Source organism: Sebastes umbrosus, chromosome 15, assembly GCF_015220745.1.
Source record: "Sebastes umbrosus isolate fSebUmb1 chromosome 15, fSebUmb1.pri, whole genome shotgun sequence".
Lineage (NCBI taxonomy): Eukaryota > Metazoa > Chordata > Actinopteri > Perciformes > Sebastidae > Sebastes > Sebastes umbrosus.
The window spans coordinates 14,394,991-14,414,500 of record NC_051283.1 but is presented as its reverse complement, the minus strand read 5'-3'; the positions used below and the strand labels follow the sequence as shown (position 1 = coordinate 14,414,500).

General features: G+C 39.1%; 2 protein-coding genes across 3 annotated transcripts; both read left to right on the top strand.

The window, feature by feature from the left end:
* Positions 1-866: 866 nt before the first annotated feature.
* Positions 867-4,905, top strand: cbx3a (chromobox homolog 3a (HP1 gamma homolog, Drosophila)). 2 transcript variants are annotated; one of them, XM_037795349.1, is made up of 5 exons: positions 867-1,020; positions 2,634-2,787; positions 2,990-3,146; positions 3,747-3,841; positions 4,286-4,905. In XM_037795349.1, the coding sequence occupies exons 2-5, from the start codon at positions 2,642-2,644 to the stop codon at positions 4,410-4,412; spliced, it is 525 nt and encodes a 174-aa protein (XP_037651277.1). In that variant the 5' UTR covers positions 867-1,020; positions 2,634-2,641; the 3' UTR covers positions 4,413-4,905. The 2 variants fall into 2 exon arrangements, with proteins under 2 accessions (XP_037651277.1, XP_037651275.1); XM_037795347.1 differs by having other exon boundaries at positions 934-1,164.
* A 4,016-nt stretch (positions 4,906-8,921) lies between these two features.
* Positions 8,922-14,443, top strand: snx10a (sorting nexin 10a). The gene is made up of 7 exons (XM_037793873.1): positions 8,922-9,272; positions 11,460-11,507; positions 11,993-12,079; positions 12,166-12,266; positions 12,376-12,474; positions 13,615-13,809; positions 13,901-14,443. Exons 2-7 carry the CDS (start codon positions 11,475-11,477, stop codon positions 13,974-13,976), a joined length of 591 nt encoding a protein of 196 aa, XP_037649801.1. The 5' UTR covers positions 8,922-9,272; positions 11,460-11,474; the 3' UTR covers positions 13,977-14,443.
* The last annotated feature ends 5,067 nt before the right edge of the window (positions 14,444-19,510 follow it).

Genomic DNA, 19,510 nt, shown 5'->3' with positions numbered 1-19,510 from the left:
ATTTTATGAGTCATTTTCTTTTTTTCTCGTAAAGTTATGACTTTCTCCTCGTAATAGAATTTTTTTTCTCGGAAAGTTATGACTTTATTCTCGTAATATTAGAATTGTTTTTCTCGGAAAGCTATGACTTAATTCTCGTAATATTACGACTTTATTCTCACAAAGTTATGGCTTTATTCTCGGAATATTATGACTTTTTTTCTCCTAAAGTTAGGACTTTATTCTCGTGATATTACGACCTTATTCTCGTAAAGTTATGACTTTAATCTCGCAATATTTACTACTTTATTTATAATTTCCGAGAAAAAAAATTGTAATATTACGAGAATAAAGTCATAACTTTACAAGAAAAAAATTGTAATATTACGAGAATAAAGTCATAATTTTACGAGAAAAAAAGAAAATGACTCATAAAATTACTACTTTAAATATTGACTTTATTCTCATAATACTACTACTTTTTTCTTAAATTTATGACTTATTCTCATAATATTACAACTTTTTTTCTCATAAACTTGTGACTTTATTCTCGTAATATTCCAACTTTTTTTCTCATGAACTTTTGACTTTTTCCTCGTAATATTATGACTTTATTCTGGAAATTTCAGATGTTTTTCCCTTCAATGTGGCCCTAATACTCTGTAGTACATTTGCTCTTTGGCCCTAACTACATTAGACTAATATACTATATACTTAGACTATAAACTGTGTCACAATGCTCAAATTTTTGCAGCTCCAGACAGATTATTTCTTTTATTTTGACTGAAATGGCTCTTTTGATAGTAAAGGTTGCTGACCCCTGAGCTTTAAATACAGTAACATCCAGTCAAAAGGTGCAAAAAGGGCAAAAAGCGAAGCGCGTATGTCCTCCTGGGCTCCCGTAGCTTACGTCCACCAGCTCTCATTTGGCGCCGGCTCTCTGCTCCGCTGCAGAGACTCAGACTCAGACGAGATATAAAGCTCAGGCTGACCGCGTGGTGAGGAGACATCACTGAAGCAAGCTCGTCTTTGTTTTAAAAGGTGCGTATGCAGAAGTAATTCATTCACTCTGAATGCTGCATCGTGCAACACTTTGGTTGTAGTTTAACTCGGTCAAAGTAAACGATATCTGTCGGTGTAAAGTTGGACCTTTGTAGCAGGAAACGCTGAGTTTGTGCGCAGAAAGTGAGTCACAACGTTACGTTACCACACAACAATGTTAGCTAGATAACTACCATTTAAAGCATACTTACACCAGTAAAGTTGCATTATTAATGTGTGTCATGTATATATCAATGTTTACATTAACGTGAGCTACCAGCTAGCTACACGTGGAAATGTGTATTTAATGATTTTGTTGCATCCTCGGGCCTTTTTACCTGGATGAGCCTGCTAGCTCATTGCTAATGCTAATGTAACATCACTTTAACTTGATTATTCACACCACACATCTTAATCAACTTTGCACAGTAAAGCCTGAGATATTATTAGCATATATTATGTTTATTTTTATTTATAGCTTATTTTGTATATTGGTAGAATTTAATTTTTTTTTAATACTAATGTTTTTATGTTTGTTATTATACTGCTTACTTGCACCAACAAAACCAAATCACATTTCTAGTGTATACCTCTTACACCTGGCAATAAATACGATTCTGATGCTAAACTACACACCGTTATGATGTGATTTGTTTAGCTTTGAATACTCTTTTGCATAAGCTTACTTGGGTTTTTTAGCTTTGCATTACAATAGTATTGATGATGTTACTTCTTAGTTATTATAACAGCAGTTTTTTTTTTTACACTGAGTTGGTTCAAGGCCTCTTCATCTCTCTCCATGTTGCTCAGCCCCCTTTTTCTCTTCAACTTAATGTGGATAAGAGCAAGTAGCTTTATGCATGTTCATGTGAATTATTGGATTGCAGGACTGGCATTTTAAACAGTTAAAGTTCTCACACTCCAGCTTGGGTTTGTAGATTAGCATTGCATGATGTACTTTATTGATTACTTCTTAGTTGCAGTTTTTACACCTAGTTGGTTCAAGGCCTCTTCATCTCTCTTCATGTTGCTCAGCCCCCTTTTTCCCTTCAACTTAATGTGGATAAGAGCAAGTAGCTTTATGCATGTTCATGTGAATTATTGGATTGCAGGACTGGCATTTTAAACAGTTAAAGTTCTCAGACTCCAGCTTGGGTTTGTAGCATAGCATTGCATGATGTACTTTATTGATTACTTCTTAGTTAAAATAACAGCAGTTTTTGTTTTACACCGAGTTGGTTCAAGGCCTGATTTTGGGGCATGTTGCTCTGCACCTTTTTCCCTTAAACTTAATGTGGATAAGAGCAAGTAGCTTTATGCATGTGAATTATTGGATTGCAGGACCCTTTTAAACAGTTAAAGTTCTCACACTCCAACTTGGGTTTGTAGCTAAGCATTGCAATAGCATTGATGATGCACGTTATGATTACTTCTAGTTTTTTTTTACACAGAGTTGGTTCAAGGCCTCTTCATCTCTTCATTTTGCTCAGCCCCCCTTTTCCCTTCAACTTAATGTGGATAAAAGCAGTAGCTTTATGCATGTGAATTATTGGATTGGCATTGCAGGACCATTTTGAAACAGCTAAAGTTTTCACACCCCTTCTCGTTTTTAGTGCACAACATGGGGAAGAAGCAGAATCCCAAGGGTAAGAAGGATGCATCAGACCCACAGGAGGAGCCTGAGGAATTTGTTGTCGAAAAAGTACTCGACTCACGTCTTGTTAATGGGAAAGTGGAGTTTTTCCTGAAGTGGAAAGGATTTACAGAGTAAGTATAGCCTGCTCCCCCACTGAGCTTGAAGTACTTCCTGGTATAGGGTTGTGCTATGCCTTTTGTCCTTTAGTTGTTGCATGACTAAGCTGCTGTTTTGCATAGAAGCTAACTATGTTGTTTGCATCTGTATGGAAATCAGTGTTTAAGGGATGTTTTGGGTGTTGCAAATGGTAATCCTCTCCCTATTCATTTAAAGGGCTGACAATACCTGGGAGCCAGAGGATAACCTGGATTGTCCAGAGCTAATTTCAGCGTTTCTGGAAGCACAGAAAGATGTCAAGGAGAAGCCTGCTCCCGTTAAACGGAAGGCGTCAACAGATGAGCCAGAGACGGAAGCCAAGAAAAAAGATGTGGTGAGTTCACCCAACCGTTTCGCATGCCTCTCCAACCCACATTTTACTTGAGAGATGACACCAATTGAATTTAGCAGTGGGTATCCTTCACGTGAGGGTCATTTCTCAAAATTCTGAAAAATGGGAAGGATAAGATGTTGCTTGTAAACATTAGGGGTGTAAATCACAGGTTTCATCACAATGCAATGTTATATTGATTCTTTGGACAACAATACGTTATATCACAAAGTCTGCTACGATAAGATTTTGATTCAAATCAGGTGCCTGCAATTGATTTGAGACGATATCATGTGCCCATTTAATACATTCAGTTACCTTTATATCAACTCACAAAAAGCAACGTAATTATGATTTGACAATTCTATTACTGGGCTCTTTATTCTTTTTAATAAAAAGAATAAATATAAAGTGGAAATTTCAAAATACAGGTTTATCTTAAAGATGACGATATGTATCGATAGTCTCACTTTGCATCGATGATATTGGATCGTTGATTATTGAATCAATTCAGATCGATGTATTGTTACATCCCTAGTAAGCATTACCTTGTTGTTTAGACCACCCAAAGATTCTTATAGCAATTGTTGTCACCACTTACAGCCTGAGAAACCTCGTGGCTTCGCTAGGAACCTCGACCCAGAACGGATCATCGGCGCAACGGACAGTAGCGGGGAGTTGATGTTCTTGATGAAATGGTGAGTACAGAAGGAAATGGTCCTCAAACTGTAATCCTTTTTGCACCTGAAGCAAACATTTAATATTCCCATCAGTAAATCCATTATTCCCCGTAATGATACGCTGGCTTTTTTATATCCCTCAGAGATAAGCAAGACGTACATTTAGACAGGTAATGCAGAATTTCGCTCGAGTTTAAGTAACGTCTACGTCCAAGTTAGTTGTTTGGTCTAAAAAATGTTGATAAGTGTTTCCCAAAAACTCAAGACGATGTCCTCAAAAGTCTTGTTTTGTCCACAACTCAAAGATATTCAGAATACTGTCATTTATGACAGTTTACTCCTAGGAGTAAAGAAACCAGAAAATATACACATTGAAAAAGCTGGAATAAAAGTTTGAGTGTTTTCTTAAAAAAACGAGGGTCCACAGTTGCATTAATGTTTTTCTGCTCCTTTTTCCTTTAGGAAAGACTCGGATGAAGCAGATTTGGTCCCGGCCCGTGAGGCCAACACTCGCTGCCCTCAGGTGGTCATTTCCTTCTATGAGGAGAGACTGACATGGCATTCATGTCCAGAGGATGAAGCTCAGTAGTCCGGTCCGCTGGTCCCTGCAGTCCCTTAAATCTTTTTCCTCAGGACTGAATTTTCTTCTCTAGCTTGCCTTTTAGTCTTAGTTATTTTCGAAGATGTTTCTGCCCCCGCATTGTTTGGCTATCAAGGAGAACTATGTTGTTGTACATATTAACTGAACTGATTGCAGGAGAGCAGGTGATGGTGTTGTGATTTATAACAAATGGAAGTCTTCCGTTATCATGTAATGATTTACTGTGATGGCAGTTTAGAAAGCATATTTTTTGATAGAACCCACCACCACCCGTATTCATTCATTCATATCTGGTCAAATTTTGTAAATTCTAAATGGCTACTTTGGTCCGTTAAGGCATCAACCTCCTCAATCTCCTGTAAGATGGTTTTTGTTGTTTTGTTTTCTACACTAGTGCTAATGTTTTGTTCTGAAAGTGCATTTTGTATACTCTGTCTGTAAATATTATTTGAAGTTCTAATAAAGGTTTTATGTGACCAAATTCCACGGCTTATTTGTGATGGTTCCAATGAAATACGTCTTAAGAACTGGTAAAGTAAAATACATATGCAGCTTTAACTATAAATGTTTTCAGTCATATTTTTGATCAAGAGATGATTTGTTGAAAACTGGAGATGTTGACAGAGTAGAGCTTACATTTTGATCGTACCTGCAACTGGGTTTATGATTTTAAGTTTTCAAGGTTAACTGTTAATTTGGTCTCAGTGTTACAGTTTGGGTTAATTCTTGCTCTGGTGGTTCACGTACATGTTCACGTTTATATCTAAATTGAAATCGTTGCCTTGGTGCCAACAAACACAATTAAACTTAAAGTGATGACAAAATTCCCACAAGTCACCACAGTTATGATGACATTTCTCAGCTGGTCTCTAAGGAGTTTATGACATAATGTTTGACCTATACCTCGAGCATGTTTTCCTTTTTCTTGTCGTTTCCTGCACATGACGGGTCAGGGTCTAAGATCTTGTGTAATACTGCTTGAGTCTTGAAGAGCTGAGTCATGCTCATCACTAACTCTGACTCAGACTAGGGATGCGCTGATATCGGATATCGGGCCCGTACTGACTCACATAGCTGGATCGGATATCAGTGACGATGAGGCCGATCTATTCAACTCCATGTCTATATGCCATATAACAGACTTGAAGTTAATTTTAAAGATTTTTTTTTAACCTAATTGCTGGTGTACGATTTGTTATTTAGATTATAACAATTCAAGGAATATAATCTGCCCACAAATCTGAAATTTAGTATTTCACAGAACACGTTTAAAGTGGAAAATACCATAGCACATTCATTTGCAATTTTAAATATTTACATTTTTATGATAAAGATGACAAGAGCATGCTGACATAGCTCCCCTGCCACCTGCTATTTATATGCTGATTGTATTGTATGCACTTGTTGTCTTGTCGTGTATTGTTTATCTTGTGGTGTGTTATACCAGAGGACCACAATGGAAATAAGCCTTCAGGCTTTATTGTGTTTTTATTCTTGGTGATTTTTAACATATGTAATGATTGCAATGTAGTGTTACGTGTTTTTCTAATTATCAAATAAATCCAATCAGTTCAGTAAATTTACATCTATGTATTTATTTGTTACGTTTTTTTTTTACAAAGTTAAGGAAACAATGTTTAAGTCAAGCCTGATGTTGTTTTACACATGAATAATGACCCCAGTGACTTCCACACAGTGAGGCATACAGATTATTAATTAAACACTGGTATCAGCCGATACCCAGAGCCCAGGTATCTGTATTGGTATCAAGACCGAAAAGTCTGATCGGTGCATCCCTAGCCCAGACACAGTATGAATACTGTAGACAAGAGCCTAAATACCCTGTTAGCTTATTATTAATACTGAAACCAGTCATATTGTACATGTAGACAGCTGTCCTCCTTTAACACCTCTTGTCTACCTGAATCTGAAGCCAATCTGCATAGGTTGGTAGTAACTATATACCATACTTCAGCACAGATTTGAGAGACTTTTATTCTACTAAATGCAGCCCTTAATTACCAATTAATTTGTACATAAAGAAAACAAGAAGCTCAATATTCCTTATGCAAGTCCCTCATTGCTTTTAATTTGTAAGACTTTCATTTTGTGCCAGGATAGCTTTCTATTGTGGCAGTGCTACTTTTTACTGAGTACCTCATTCAACCCCGGTGACACCTTCAGTACTTCTCAGAACTAACAAACAGCTGAGTTCAGCAGTGATGGGTCTCTCTTGGGCCATGTGGCCAGATGGCATGGCTACCTCTGACTGCAGCAGTGTGGAGGAGAACGGTCTCATGACTGGCATTAGGGCATGGGAGATGGACTTTGGACCTTTGCGCATTAGTGAAAATTAAGTTTCTGGGACAACTCACAAGAGTTATTTGGTTTTCGTGGAAAAATCACATCCTTAAACAGACAAAGTGGCATGGGCCTCATCCAAACATGTTGTTTAAGAAAACTATTACATTTTTCCTACTAAAATTGAATCATATCAGGAAACAATTATGATTCCCCACATGAAAGCAGATCTACAAGTACAGTGGCAAACAGACAGTTTTCTAAAGTGTTTTGTAAATAAAGTAATACTGAGATTGAGGAACAAAAGGGAAGCAGGTTTGTGTTTCTTTTATATTAAAGGAGAAGAGAGAAGAGTTTAAAAACTGTGGGTCCATCTTAAATCTGTAATATCTCGATTAAGTCAAACCTCTAATCAGTGCAGCACAGTCATCACTTATATGCTAATCTGAGATCACGAAACTACATCTTTACAATGAAAACAAGATTCAACCCTTGATCAAGCACTTTTAATGGTACATCTTCTAAAAATATAATTGGGTTTTATTCATGTCCGCTGTGTGGCATAGAATGACCACATACTGAAGGTCAAAGCTGAAGAGCTATGGGAGATATGGGATGTTAATGTAATGTCAAATCTATTTTTTACATCTCAAAATGAGTGAAGAAAAGGACTTTGTGCGGACGTCCGTGACTGTATTACCAGGCTGTTATCTGTGGCTTTGTGTGCCCAGCACATGATGGTTGTCTATAGTCCGGATCATAGAGCAGCTGCCTCACTCAGCATGTCTTTCTTCAGCATTCTCTGAATTGCTCTTATTAGCCATAACAAGACAATTGGATTACTTAGAGACTTTAAACTCAAATAAAGCTGCTCTCTTGTAGCTTATCATGACAGTTTGAAAGTGAATATCCACTGAAAGACTTTTTACCCGATGACTTTTCCAAATAGATAAAGATACCTTTATATGTAAATGAGCAGACCATTGTGTCCCTTTAATGATCTTACCTGAGGTTATATAAGGCCACGTTCCACTAGTTTTGTTCACCTCCACTCCTGGGCAGGATAGGATTTTGGAATATACTTCTGAGGACTTTGGTAAGATCTCTTTCTTAAATCTAAACTGTAATTGAAGGCAATATGTGCACAAGAGGTGATATTATTCTTTCCATCGTGATAGTATACTGTGTGTTGTCACCGGGTATTTACAGGGAATGTTCTTAGTCTGGAGAGTAACATTACTGGTATGAGACTGGGTGAAAGAGTAAAAGTGACTGGTAACACAAATTGATCATAGATGTTATATCTGATGCTTTGGTAATGTAAGGGAATGCTGGATTGAGAGTTAAACTGTAAAAATCCTGGGTGTTAGTTTAAATGAACCATGCAGGGTGGTTGGTGGCTGCACTCCTTTCTTACAGTTACTGTTGTGGATGACCTGAGCTACACTCTTTTAATACGTATTACACACTGATTGGCCATGGGCAGCTAAGAGTTGTTATCACTGTATCTTTCTTGTCTTCCTTTAATGGTTGAAAGTGAATAGCATTGTTGTTTTTGTGGGCATCACTCAATGGAGAATTGAACTGGAAGAAGATCATGTTTAAGGTTAGTGAGAAAATTGAGTCCTTTTGGATTCAACATAAAATAAATTATATATATGTATAACTAAAATATAAAATGACACCAGTAGTTGGATTTTTATGACTCCTAGACACAAGAAATAAAGTCTGTAAGTCGTTTTTTTCATTTTTTTTTTTTTTTTAATTTAGTCAATTGTTCAGTTAGTCTGTAATTTGTATTTCCAAAGGTGTTTACATTTATTTTGAAATAATTCTCCATATTGTGCATAATACAAGTCTGGTTGACCTAACAGTCGTCAAATATTCAGTCTAAAAAAATACTGGAATCATACTGTGTGAATGTATATTAATTGAAATCCCAAGGTTGCTAAAAAAAAAATATTTACTCATACTCATATTTGATTAAATTAATTTAAATTAAATTTTGGAAGGAGAAAAATTGAGTAGAGACATTTTCCTTTTTTTTCCCTGAGATTGACAATATAAAAAAGAAATAACTACAATATCTTTGATAATTATAGCATATCAATAGTATTGATGGCGAATTTATTATATATTATTGGTAGGCCTATTATCTGAGGTTCATCAGGTGACCTCCGCCCACCAGGTGATTCCATTTAATCAGCCAATCAATTGAGGACAGGTACGCATGGAGGACATAGCCGACACGTTTCACTCATAAAGGCTCACATTGTCTCTCTGAGCGGTTAAGTTAAACTATTTAAATTGATATTTTAAAGATATTTTATTTTGTGTGTATTTTATAACGTTTATGACCTGTAAGGGACTGAAAACACATCAACAACAAGCACCGAGTCAGAGGTCTCACTGAGGAGTTAACAGCTTGTATTAGCAGATTGTATCAATTCAGTCCAGGCAGCTGTGAGTCTCAAACCACACCACCACTGTTCTGCTCCTGTTTGCTCACAAAACACCGGATTACTGCTGGAAGAGAAGACGGGAGAGGTAGGATGAAACTGGAGAATGTTTTGTTGTAGACGTTTATTGTAGTTTGTGCAGAAGGTTATTGTAGGGAGGCTAGTAGAAGCCATGGAGCTACAATTACTAGGGTAATTATATATATATATTTTTTCAATCATGTTTTAAAACCAACTTTTAAATAGATTGGTAGTTTTATAGTAAAGTAGGATATCTTAAAAATGTGATTATCTGATTGTTTTCAGGATGTTAGGTCGTCCCTGGTCTGCACATGTTAATGTCTTGTTTCAGCCATATGATCCTGGATCAGGGTTGGAATAACATGGATGGCATGGGCTACTTTTTTGGACATAAACCAATGATTTTAGTGCACCAATTGTGGGCCTACCTAAAGCTGATTTCCATAAACAGCAGTGATTTTTTATTTTTTTTATTTTAACATGCATGTGACTGGTATTTTCACTTGTGTGCTGGGGTGGATTGATGCACATGCAGGCCTTGGCTGCAGCCTATAGGGGCCCCATGTTTGCAAAGGCCCCAGATTGGCCAGATTATTTGTAATTATTTTAATGTACTTCATAGAAAAAAACAACCTTTACCCTTATTGGTTTATAAGAAACATTAAAAAAATTAAGCGCGCCCACATCTACCAATCAGCTGACCTTATGGCCCCATGATGTACTCTGGTTCATAAATTCAATTTGGTTTTCAAATAATACATCATTACTGGACAGAATAGCGATAAAATGAAAATATGATCATGGGGGGGAACAAAAACGAAAAGCACAACAGCTGAAAGAACACCATCAGGTTCAGGTGACTTTATTTGTACCCGTAGGTAGATTTGTTTTGCAGCAAAAAAAAGAGGATGACATCCGTATTGACAATGAGGTAGAGCACAGACAAGAGACAGACATACCAAAAACATGACCAAAGATCTACTAAAGAAAATCTCTAAATTGACTAGATATTTCAAGGTTTAGGCTGTCTCAATATGTGTGTGTGTGTATATGCCAGTGCTCCCCGAGTGTGTACGTGCGGGTCGTGTAAGGTCGTGTAATATTCCTAGCACACTTTAACACATGGCACTAAATTACTTTTTTTCTGCTAACTTTAAAACATGATGAGAAAGGTTGGGGGTGCCCATACAAAGACTAGCCTCAGGCCCCCTGACCACCTTAATCCACCACTGCCTGTGTGTGAGTCATCAAGGCTAAATATGTTCCTGGAGACACCTACTGTAGCAGGAACTACCACAGAAGTGGTTTTGAGACAGATTTTATCAACGTGATGGTGTCACAACTGTGCAAGATGGAGTCACAAAACTTTTCAGGTGTGTCACTGAGATCAAAATGAAGGCAGAGGTCGAAGACAGGTGTGGTCTGAGCAAGGGCACCTGATGGAGGGGAGCCCCCCACCGCTCCACCCCCTTTCAATGATAGACTATTGTCATTGTTATTTAAGGTTAACCGATATCCAATTAGATATGCTTCCATGTGATGTTTTGCAGAATGTCCCTCTTTGAGTTCATCTCAGGACTTTGTTTTCATTCATTGTTTGTACTTATTGATTTGCTCTGCTTGGACTCGGTGCATGTAAATGGCACGACTCTTTAAGGTGTCAAGGGGCAGATGATGTTGCTGGAGCCTTTAGATACGTCTGTCATGTGAGGGGTACACTGTTGTAGAATCTTAAAGAAATGCTGATCATCCATGCAGTCACTTTCATCTAATTTGCTTTGCTTGAAAATGCATCTTATTGTTAAACTTTCATTATAATAGCTATGTGGGCTAAGAGCTTGTTGGCCTGTTTTTCTGCCTGCTGTGTGCCAGAAAAGGATTTCTTTGTTTCCAACTGTTTTTGTGTTTGTGTGTGCATGTGTGTCTTGCCCTCTGTTCCCCTTTTAAACTACAGTACATCCGCTCCAAATGTTGGCACTTTTGAGTCCTTACAGTATTAATCGCCTGCCAAAACAGATCTAGCATTGAAAACAAAGGACTTTGGCTGCTGGACTTATGATTAGGCCTAGTGTGTTAAACTTTTACTGTGTTTACTAATGCGTTTCTGCTTTCTTCATGAAATGTAACGTACTGTAATAGTTCAACTGTTAAAAATTGACTCTTTATGACATGGGTCACCATAGACAATGTAGTGCTAAAATAAGTTGGAACAGCTCATTTTCAATACAACAGGCTCTCTTTGTTTCTCTGGCAGGTTTTTGTACCCACTATGGACAGTATGCTGGACAATCTGTCAAAAACTGTAAGTGGTCCAGCATGCTCTTTCATGATCTCCTGTTTTGTTCTGTTGTCTGTGCAGTCGCAACTGATTTGACATTCTGATAACGTCCCAGAATTGAGGACCAATGGAAAATAATTTCGCTGAAACGCACCTATTGTGTTTTCATTTAAAACGTGCACGCATTTCTACTAGGGCTGCAACTATTATTTTCATTGTCACTTAATTTATTGACTATTTTCTTAATTTAATAATCGCTTAGTTATTTGGTTTATAAAATGCTAAAAAATAATATTCAGTTTACTGTCATAGAGGAGTAAAGAAACCAGAAAATATTCACATTTAAGAAGTTGGAATCAGAGAATTTTGACTTTTCTAATTACAAAAAACTATTAATCGATTGTCAAAATAGTTGGCGAGTAATCTAATAGTTGGCAACTAATCGATTAATCGTTGAAGCTCTAATCTTTACAAACCATGTAATGGAACTGTGGTTTTGAATTTTGTAGGAGTTTATCAGCATTTGTGTTCGGGAACCAAGGGTTCTTAAAGACGACTTCTGGCACACACACGTCGACTACGAGATCTGTTTACACGTAAGTGCCACTTGGGTGAAACTTTTTTTCCGAGTGGGGGGGTAATTTTACTTCATGTGATGTTGAATTGCCGTCCCACTTTGCAGACCAACAGCATGTGCTTTCGAAAGAAGACTTCCTGTGTAAGGCGGCGTTACAGTGAGTTTGTTTGGCTGCGGCATTGTCTGGCGCAGAATGCTCTGATCATGTATGTTCATATCATTTATTGACACGTTAGCTCACTATAATGAATCAGACTTCCATTGTGTCTGACTTAACCGAGCATGCTAAATTCATTGTCTTTGTTCTCGGTCCAGGGAGTTACCCAAGTTACCGCCCTGGAACCCGTTCTTCAGTCTGAAGAACGCAGAGCAGGTCTTTCAGAGGATGAAGGGCTTCCAGGAGTTTTTAGAAAGGTGAGTTTCTGCACAGCTAAAGCAATGGCAGCGACCAAATTATAGCATTGCCATTTAATGGTACCCTTTAGTTTTTATCTTATTTTAGTTGTATTTATTTAACTTTAGTTTTAGTTAGTTTTCAGTGTGTTTACTATTTTTAGTTTCAGTTTCTTAAAAAGGTTTAGTTTTTATACTTAGTTTCACAGTAGATTTAGTTTGTTTTTGCTATAATGTCTCAGATGTATGTAGCTACATATACATACAAAATAAATGGTTGGAGAACTGTATAGGGATAAAATGCTGCGGGAATGAGTTGTAAAACCCAGAAATGAGTTAGCATTTTAGCACTTCCAGTTCCCTTGTCTCGTATGTCGATGGGTTTTTAGTTAGATGCCTGAAATAAGGTCTGTGGTTCACACAAGCATAAGATAATTTAACATTTTGTTCTACAACATAAAATACGTCAGTAGATTTCCCACTCATGAGTTTTTAAGCTTTTACGTGCCTTAAAGAAAGGCGGTTGCTAACAAGTGGGTACAAAACGTTGTCACGCCGACTCGTCCGCCTTTACAACCTCGTTGTGTATACTCTCTTTCATGCATCGTGGTGTAGTTTGCTTATAGCCAAATGTTAGCTTTTCCTTCTGGCGATCGCATTTAAACTACAAAAATCATTAAGTGCCGTTAATTTGTGGAGATTATTTTGCTGAACAAAACATGTAGGTATCATAAACTTAATCCGATGGAAAAATCACATTGGCCTTTTGTCGAGGGAACCAGGGCGATGCTAACTTCCTGGTTGGCCTACAAAAATACATTAACCCCGTGAGCACTATGGCCATAACTTGAATCTTTGCACTACTTTAGTATCCATTGTGAAGCAATTGCGGCATAGCGCCACCCCATGGAAGATCAAGTACATGCAATTTCTGTGGTTCAACGTCATGAGAGTTGACGGAAATTCATGTTGTCTCCATTTTTTAATTGTGATATATCACTGCTAAAAAATCAAAATGGAAATAAATTTGCATTTATTTTATTTTACCCAGGCAATATTGATTCAGTTTAGTTTTTCTTAAAGGACATAGTTTTTATTTTTGGTAAACCTGGTCTATGTTCACTGGTTGACAATGTGCCATTAATGTCCTTCCTTCTCTAGTGTTCTTCAGAAACCTTTGTTGTTATCGGACAGTCGACTCCATATGTTCCTCCAGTCAGAGCTCAGCATCACAAAGATGGAGAGGTGTGCTCTCGGTAAGACCAGGTACACGGTGGCTGAAGCCATTCAGCGTTCCAGCAGCGGCATCATCAGCAGACCGGAGGACAAGGTCTCCTTCGACTCAGACTGTGAAAGGTACGAGCTTGGACAGAATAGTTAACATGTTTTAAAGAATACTTTTCAATGCCTAAATTGACCCCTCCATCCCTTTTCCCTCCCATTGCAGCTGTTCTTCGTCAGGCTTGGGTCAAAGTGTGGACACTACGGTGCGAGGAAGCCCCGTCTCGTTCTTAGAGTCCTGACAGAGACCTAGAGCTGCTCGGCTGTCGTTCAGAATTCCCCACTTATAGCACCCTGACAAACAGCAGTTGTAGAGGATCAACCTGTTGGTGATTCTCCATGGAGCTCTTGATTTCTTAGTTAACCTCCAAAAGAGCAAAAAATGTTGTTTTACCCTTTTGTTAACTTCATGATTTCCCTTAGACATTTATTGTTTTAATGTTTTGCTTTAGTTTTCTCTTAAAGCAACACCATGTTTATTTAACTTAGTGAGTACTTGAAGAAAAAACATGTTTTAAAAAATGTATAGTAAACCTACATTTATAAAGGTGAATTCTTAAATATTTACTATGTATTTATTTGTATTTGCACTGAAGCTGTACTTGGGTTAGCAAAGGATGTTTTGAATTGTTGACAGAACTTTTTTAGAAAAATATTTGAATGCTTTTACGATTTAATGGATGAATAAATTGTCTTTTTTGAAGAAAAACAAGACTCCATTCTTAAATATTCATTGAATATTATATTATTAACTTTGGCCAGCTCTTACTTTTCTTTAGCTGGACCTTAAAAAGTAACTAATGAATACACTGCAACAGGACTGCATTGTTGTAACCGCCCAGTAGAGGGAGTGTAGACATCACAGGACCTCAAACTGAGGAAATACAGCAGGGGGGACTTAAGTCTACAATGCTGATAAAGTTGATTATTTACACTGTTGATTGTGTGCTGATCAATGGTGTCGTTTTTAAAGTTCTCTTAATTTTCTCTAAGGCATTATTGGTGCAAGACTACAGTGTGCAATTTCAGGCCACATCAATAATTCAATATTAAATAGAGCTGCAACTAATGATGATTTTCATTGTCTGTTAATCCGTAGATTGTTTTCTTGATTAATAAGTTGATTGATCTGTAAAATGTTGATCAGTGTTTCCCAAAGCCCAAGATGAAATCGACACAAAATCAAATGACTTGTTTTGTCCACAACTCAAAGATATTCAGTTTACTGTCATAGAGGAGTAAATAAATCAGAAAATATTCACATTTAAGAAGCTGGAATCGGAGAATTTGGACTTTTGTTTTCTTAAAAATGTACTCAAACCGGTTAATTGATTATCAAAATAGTTGGTGATTAATTTAATAGTTTACAACTAATTGATTAATCATTGCAACTCTAATATTAAGCTGCTGGGTTTGTGCATGTAACACACCTAATGATGCTTGTTATATCCCCATCAGTGACGATCATCCATAATGCACTCGTCCACGTGGGTATCACGTTGTACAAAATGATCCATGTCCCTATTGGGGCAAGGAAACACGGGACCAATAAACCTTAGCGTAAACAGTGAGCAAAAAAACCTACCTTCATAATCACTTTTTGTTGAAACTGTTCTAGAGAGGTTTTACTGAAGTAGTTTTTAAATCTATAGGTCTCAATTAAATCTACATCTCAATCCAAGGTAAAAATGACTGTAAAGTTGAGTCAAGGCCTACACTTTCAACAAAAAACTGAACATTACAACCCCTCATGAAGGCAGGCCATTCCACAGAATCAGGGCCATTTGCATGTTGTAACTTTTCATAATTAAAACGTTTTACAGCACTGTATATCATAACACACATTAACCATTCAAAATGTGTAACGGTCAATGTCAGGCCACTTTATGTATTTTTTTTACAAGGTTTTTCTAAATGTAAAATGGTTCATAAAGTAACAGGACTGACTTTGTAGCACAGCATTAGCAAATACATGAAATGTAGCCACATGACATCAATGTTATATCATGAGTGCACTTAGCATCCCCAAATGAAAACTCTTGGAAAAAAAACAAACATCTAAGAAATAATTTAGGTAACGGGACTGAACATTGAGATGGACATGCTCAGTCACATGATCAAAAATACAGAAAATGGAGTGAGAGAACTTGCCTTTGCCTACTTTTCATGCATATTTATGCATGTAATATCATGGGAACTAGGTGTATGTAACAAACCGCAGTATCTTGCTAAAATCTTTTTAAGTTGTAGAGCCCTTCACTGCTCTATACAAGCTGTAATATTGCTGCTAGGTATAGGTGATAATGAACCACATCTATCTACCAAGTGTATGTGCATGTTCGATTTTAACCATCTTCAGTGATGTGATATTGATGAGAAAGAGGTCGAGTGCTGGTCGCATTTCATCCCCGTGTCACTGCCGTCCCAGGTGAGATGGTCTAATTAAAGGAAGACAGCAAATTAATTTAACTATTACAGACCACTCTTGGGAATCACCTGCAAGAAACAAGACAGCATCAAACTGTGTGTGTGTGTTACGGCGATGTGGATGGGTGTGCAAGAGTGCAGGACAGCCCTGTAAATTGAAAGCTGATGAAAGAAGCGAAGGCTCATTAAAGGAGACAGCAGCTGTCCTCACCCTCCCCTCCCTCCAACCAACTGCTGGACTGACGCGGGCCGGCCCCAGCAGTAAACCTGGCCTGTCCCCCGTCTCTGTCCTCTTCGCTCCTTTCCCCTGGATGGTGCTGTCTCCCCTGTGCGCACAAGCCATAATGAAGCTGTCAGTGACTTCACACACCAGGCAGCCACTGAGCTGTATTCATACGGCAGACACATACATACAAACACACAGTGGCGTGTCTGAAAACACACTGACAGCTGTGAGCACAAACACACACATATACACTGGTGGGGAAGCTTTGGATGAGTGAACATTTTCTCTTCCGAGTCCCACTGGTTTGTGGTTTTGTAGCTCTCCATCTCTGTTTGCTGTTAAGGTTGACCTTATCAACGCACCCCGTGACAGCCGTACAGCACGACACACACACACATAAACACACACACTGTCTGGTTCGGAGCCAGTCAATTTTCTGTCAAAATGAAATGCAATCTCAAGTGGTGGCATCTTGTGTTTTTGTGTGTGTGTGTGTGTACGCACGCATCTGCTTTTTTGTAACGGAGAACATTTGGATATTCTCGGTACATGTCTATTTCAGCTCGGTAATTTATAACTCAATTTCCAGTGTGCATTGATGCGCTTCATACCTCCAAAACACCAAACAAAGCCCAAACCCAATTGTATTTCAAAGCAATTAGGGTGTCCACTGAGTTGTGAACGGCCCACGTTGCGGTGGCTCTGGGCCCCGTGTGATATTTTTAATTGTTAATTTTCTGTCACATTAGTCAACTTCGGTGCCTCTGGACAGGTGACCGAGCTCCTGTATAGGCAACGCATAAAATGACACTGAACATATTCTTAGTTTTTTGATGCGGCGTAGTTTGATGGTGCTTTTATGAGCAAAGGAGGGGAAAAGGTGCCGCCGTATGTGACGAGTTAAATGACGAGATGGTATATCATATTTACAGCTGTTTTTTATGGCAGGGATCCTTCTAATGCTTTTCAATATGTGTGGTGGCCGTCAATATTAGTATTAGTTTATGAGCTTAAATTATTAGCTCATTTAGACTTTCACCTGAAGCCACCACGGGGAATGACTTCACCTCCTTGACCCTACAAAAGCCAACAATGGCAAAATCCATATGAGCAATTATCCGATGTAACTCTCACCCTGCTCCTGCACCTTATATTTGCTCCCATAGTGTCTTTCCACCTCTATTCCTCTTCACTCCTTCCTCTCTCCTAACCCTCATCATCTCTCTGTAGACCGCTAAGTTAATTAGCTGTACTCTTTTGTAGTTTTTTTTGCTGACGCTGCAGGCCCCGGCTCACTGTACCTCAGCCGTCTTAACTGTTGAGGAAGGAGGTCTGGGTCTCGACCTCGCAGTCGGCTCTCTACTCTCTCTGTTTCGCGCCGGGGCGAGGGTAGTGGGGGTCAAAGGTGACGACTCGCATTGTATTTGCGATTATTACCTCTAAAGTGCTATTGCATAGAGCATCATTAAAAGTCAATGCATCTCCCTCTCTCTCCCTCCCCAACCCCAACCATCGCACGCCTAAAACACACACGCTCATTTTGCACGCACCCCGCACATCGCCGGCCATTTAACAGCTAAAATACGACCCGTGCGCAGATAAATGTCACAGGGCCATCTATCTGCGAGTGTTAAAAGTCGGCTAATGGAGATGACATATTAGCGGCCCAAATGACTGCCATAAAAAGTCCCGCCGCACCTTGCAGCGCCGCCCCGGCCGCTGTGACTGCAACAGGGGTACGGCGCTGGCACTGCAACTATCCGTCTGTGGGAAGACGGAGAGGAATGGAGGGTGATGTCATATCTAGATGGAGTTCTTTTGATTCCATATATTCTGCGGGGTGAAGCGGTGATCGGGGGAATAACGACTCTTAAGACAGATGAAGCATATTTACAGAGGGGGCCACGGTGTGATGCTGCATTACACACACTCTACATAGCACTTCTGGTGTAATGCTTATGACCTCTCACCTTTGACCTTTCATAGAGTAGTCGGTCTGAAATTATGAGCCGGTCGATGTGTGTGTCAATAACAAAGCTGCCACTACAATCAATACAGTTGAAGCTCCTCCACAGGTACGTGCTCACCTCCTCTCCTCCTCCTTCATCCCTCCTATCTCTTTATTAATTACCCTTCTCTATCCATGCGTGTCTCTCTCTCTCTGAGTGAATGGAGCAGTTGTAATTGCTTCTCTCTGGAGCAGTTAGAAGCGGCACAAAGGAACCGTATAGAAACCACATTTGCATTCAAGATGAGCCGAGATGGAGAGGAGGGAGGGAGCACTGCCCTCCTGCCCTATACTGAGAAGCTCTCTCTCTCTCTCCTTCCCTCCCTCCTTCGCTCATCTATTGTCTCCCTCTCTCCATCCCTCCCTCCGCCTTATCTACTCCCACCAACCCCCACCACCCCCCACACCTCCTCCCTTTCGCAGCATGGCTCCCCTTGCATTGTCTTTCCAGAGAGTTCCAAGGTCGACGGGAGCTTGCTCATCAGAGCAGGGTATTGTACACTTAGTGCTGCTATATGGACGAGCTAATTTGCGCGTGCGAGTGTGTGCATGATCCTGGATGTGTGTGTGTTTTTGTGCATGTCCCGAGGCCTGCATATGTGAGCATATAGAAATATCTGGTTGTGTGTGTGTGGCTGGTAATGGCTGGTAAAAAGGGGTGAAGGAGGGGAGGCTGTAATTAATAACTCATAAGCTCAGAATTGCAATTTTTTATAACCACCAATATCTCACCACCTCTTAGACCTGCGCCATCACTCTCGCTCACTCCTGTGGAGCACACACACACCAACTCCTGAGGGCTCTTCCTTTCCAGCTTGATAAGCATTTCTCGTTTGTTTCAGCGTTTTGATCAATACAGTTAAAACGCCAAACCAAGCATAATTAGGTCTGAGATGGCTCCCACTGTGACTGAATAGGCTTCACCTAGGGAGGTGCTCACCATTATCATCATCACTCTATGTGTGTGTGTGCGTGTGTGTGTGCCTATGTTCATACCACACACAGCGTGACCTAATAGAATTGACAAAGTGCACATCGGGACGCAGATTAAAGGAGAACTCTGAGCTATAGGTTGATTTTAGCAGGTGATGGAGTTGCCCATTCGCCGCGCGTTC

Bases quoted from the DNA above. Each gene is read 5' to 3' on its own strand.
- cbx3a (XM_037795347.1), top strand. The intron at 3,147-3,746 runs GTGAGTTCACCC...CACCACTTACAG, and splicing joins AAGCCAAGAAAAAAGATGTG to CCTGAGAAACCTCGTGGCTT. The intron at 3,842-4,285 runs GTGAGTACAGAA...TTTTTCCTTTAG, and splicing joins TTGATGTTCTTGATGAAATG to GAAAGACTCGGATGAAGCAG.
- snx10a (XM_037793873.1), top strand. From the start codon at position 11,475: ATGGACAGTATGCTGGACAATCTGTCAAAAACT. The intron at 12,080-12,165 runs GTAAGTGCCACT...CCCACTTTGCAG, and splicing joins ACTACGAGATCTGTTTACAC to ACCAACAGCATGTGCTTTCG. The intron at 12,267-12,375 runs GTATGTTCATAT...TTCTCGGTCCAG, and splicing joins GCGCAGAATGCTCTGATCAT to GGAGTTACCCAAGTTACCGC.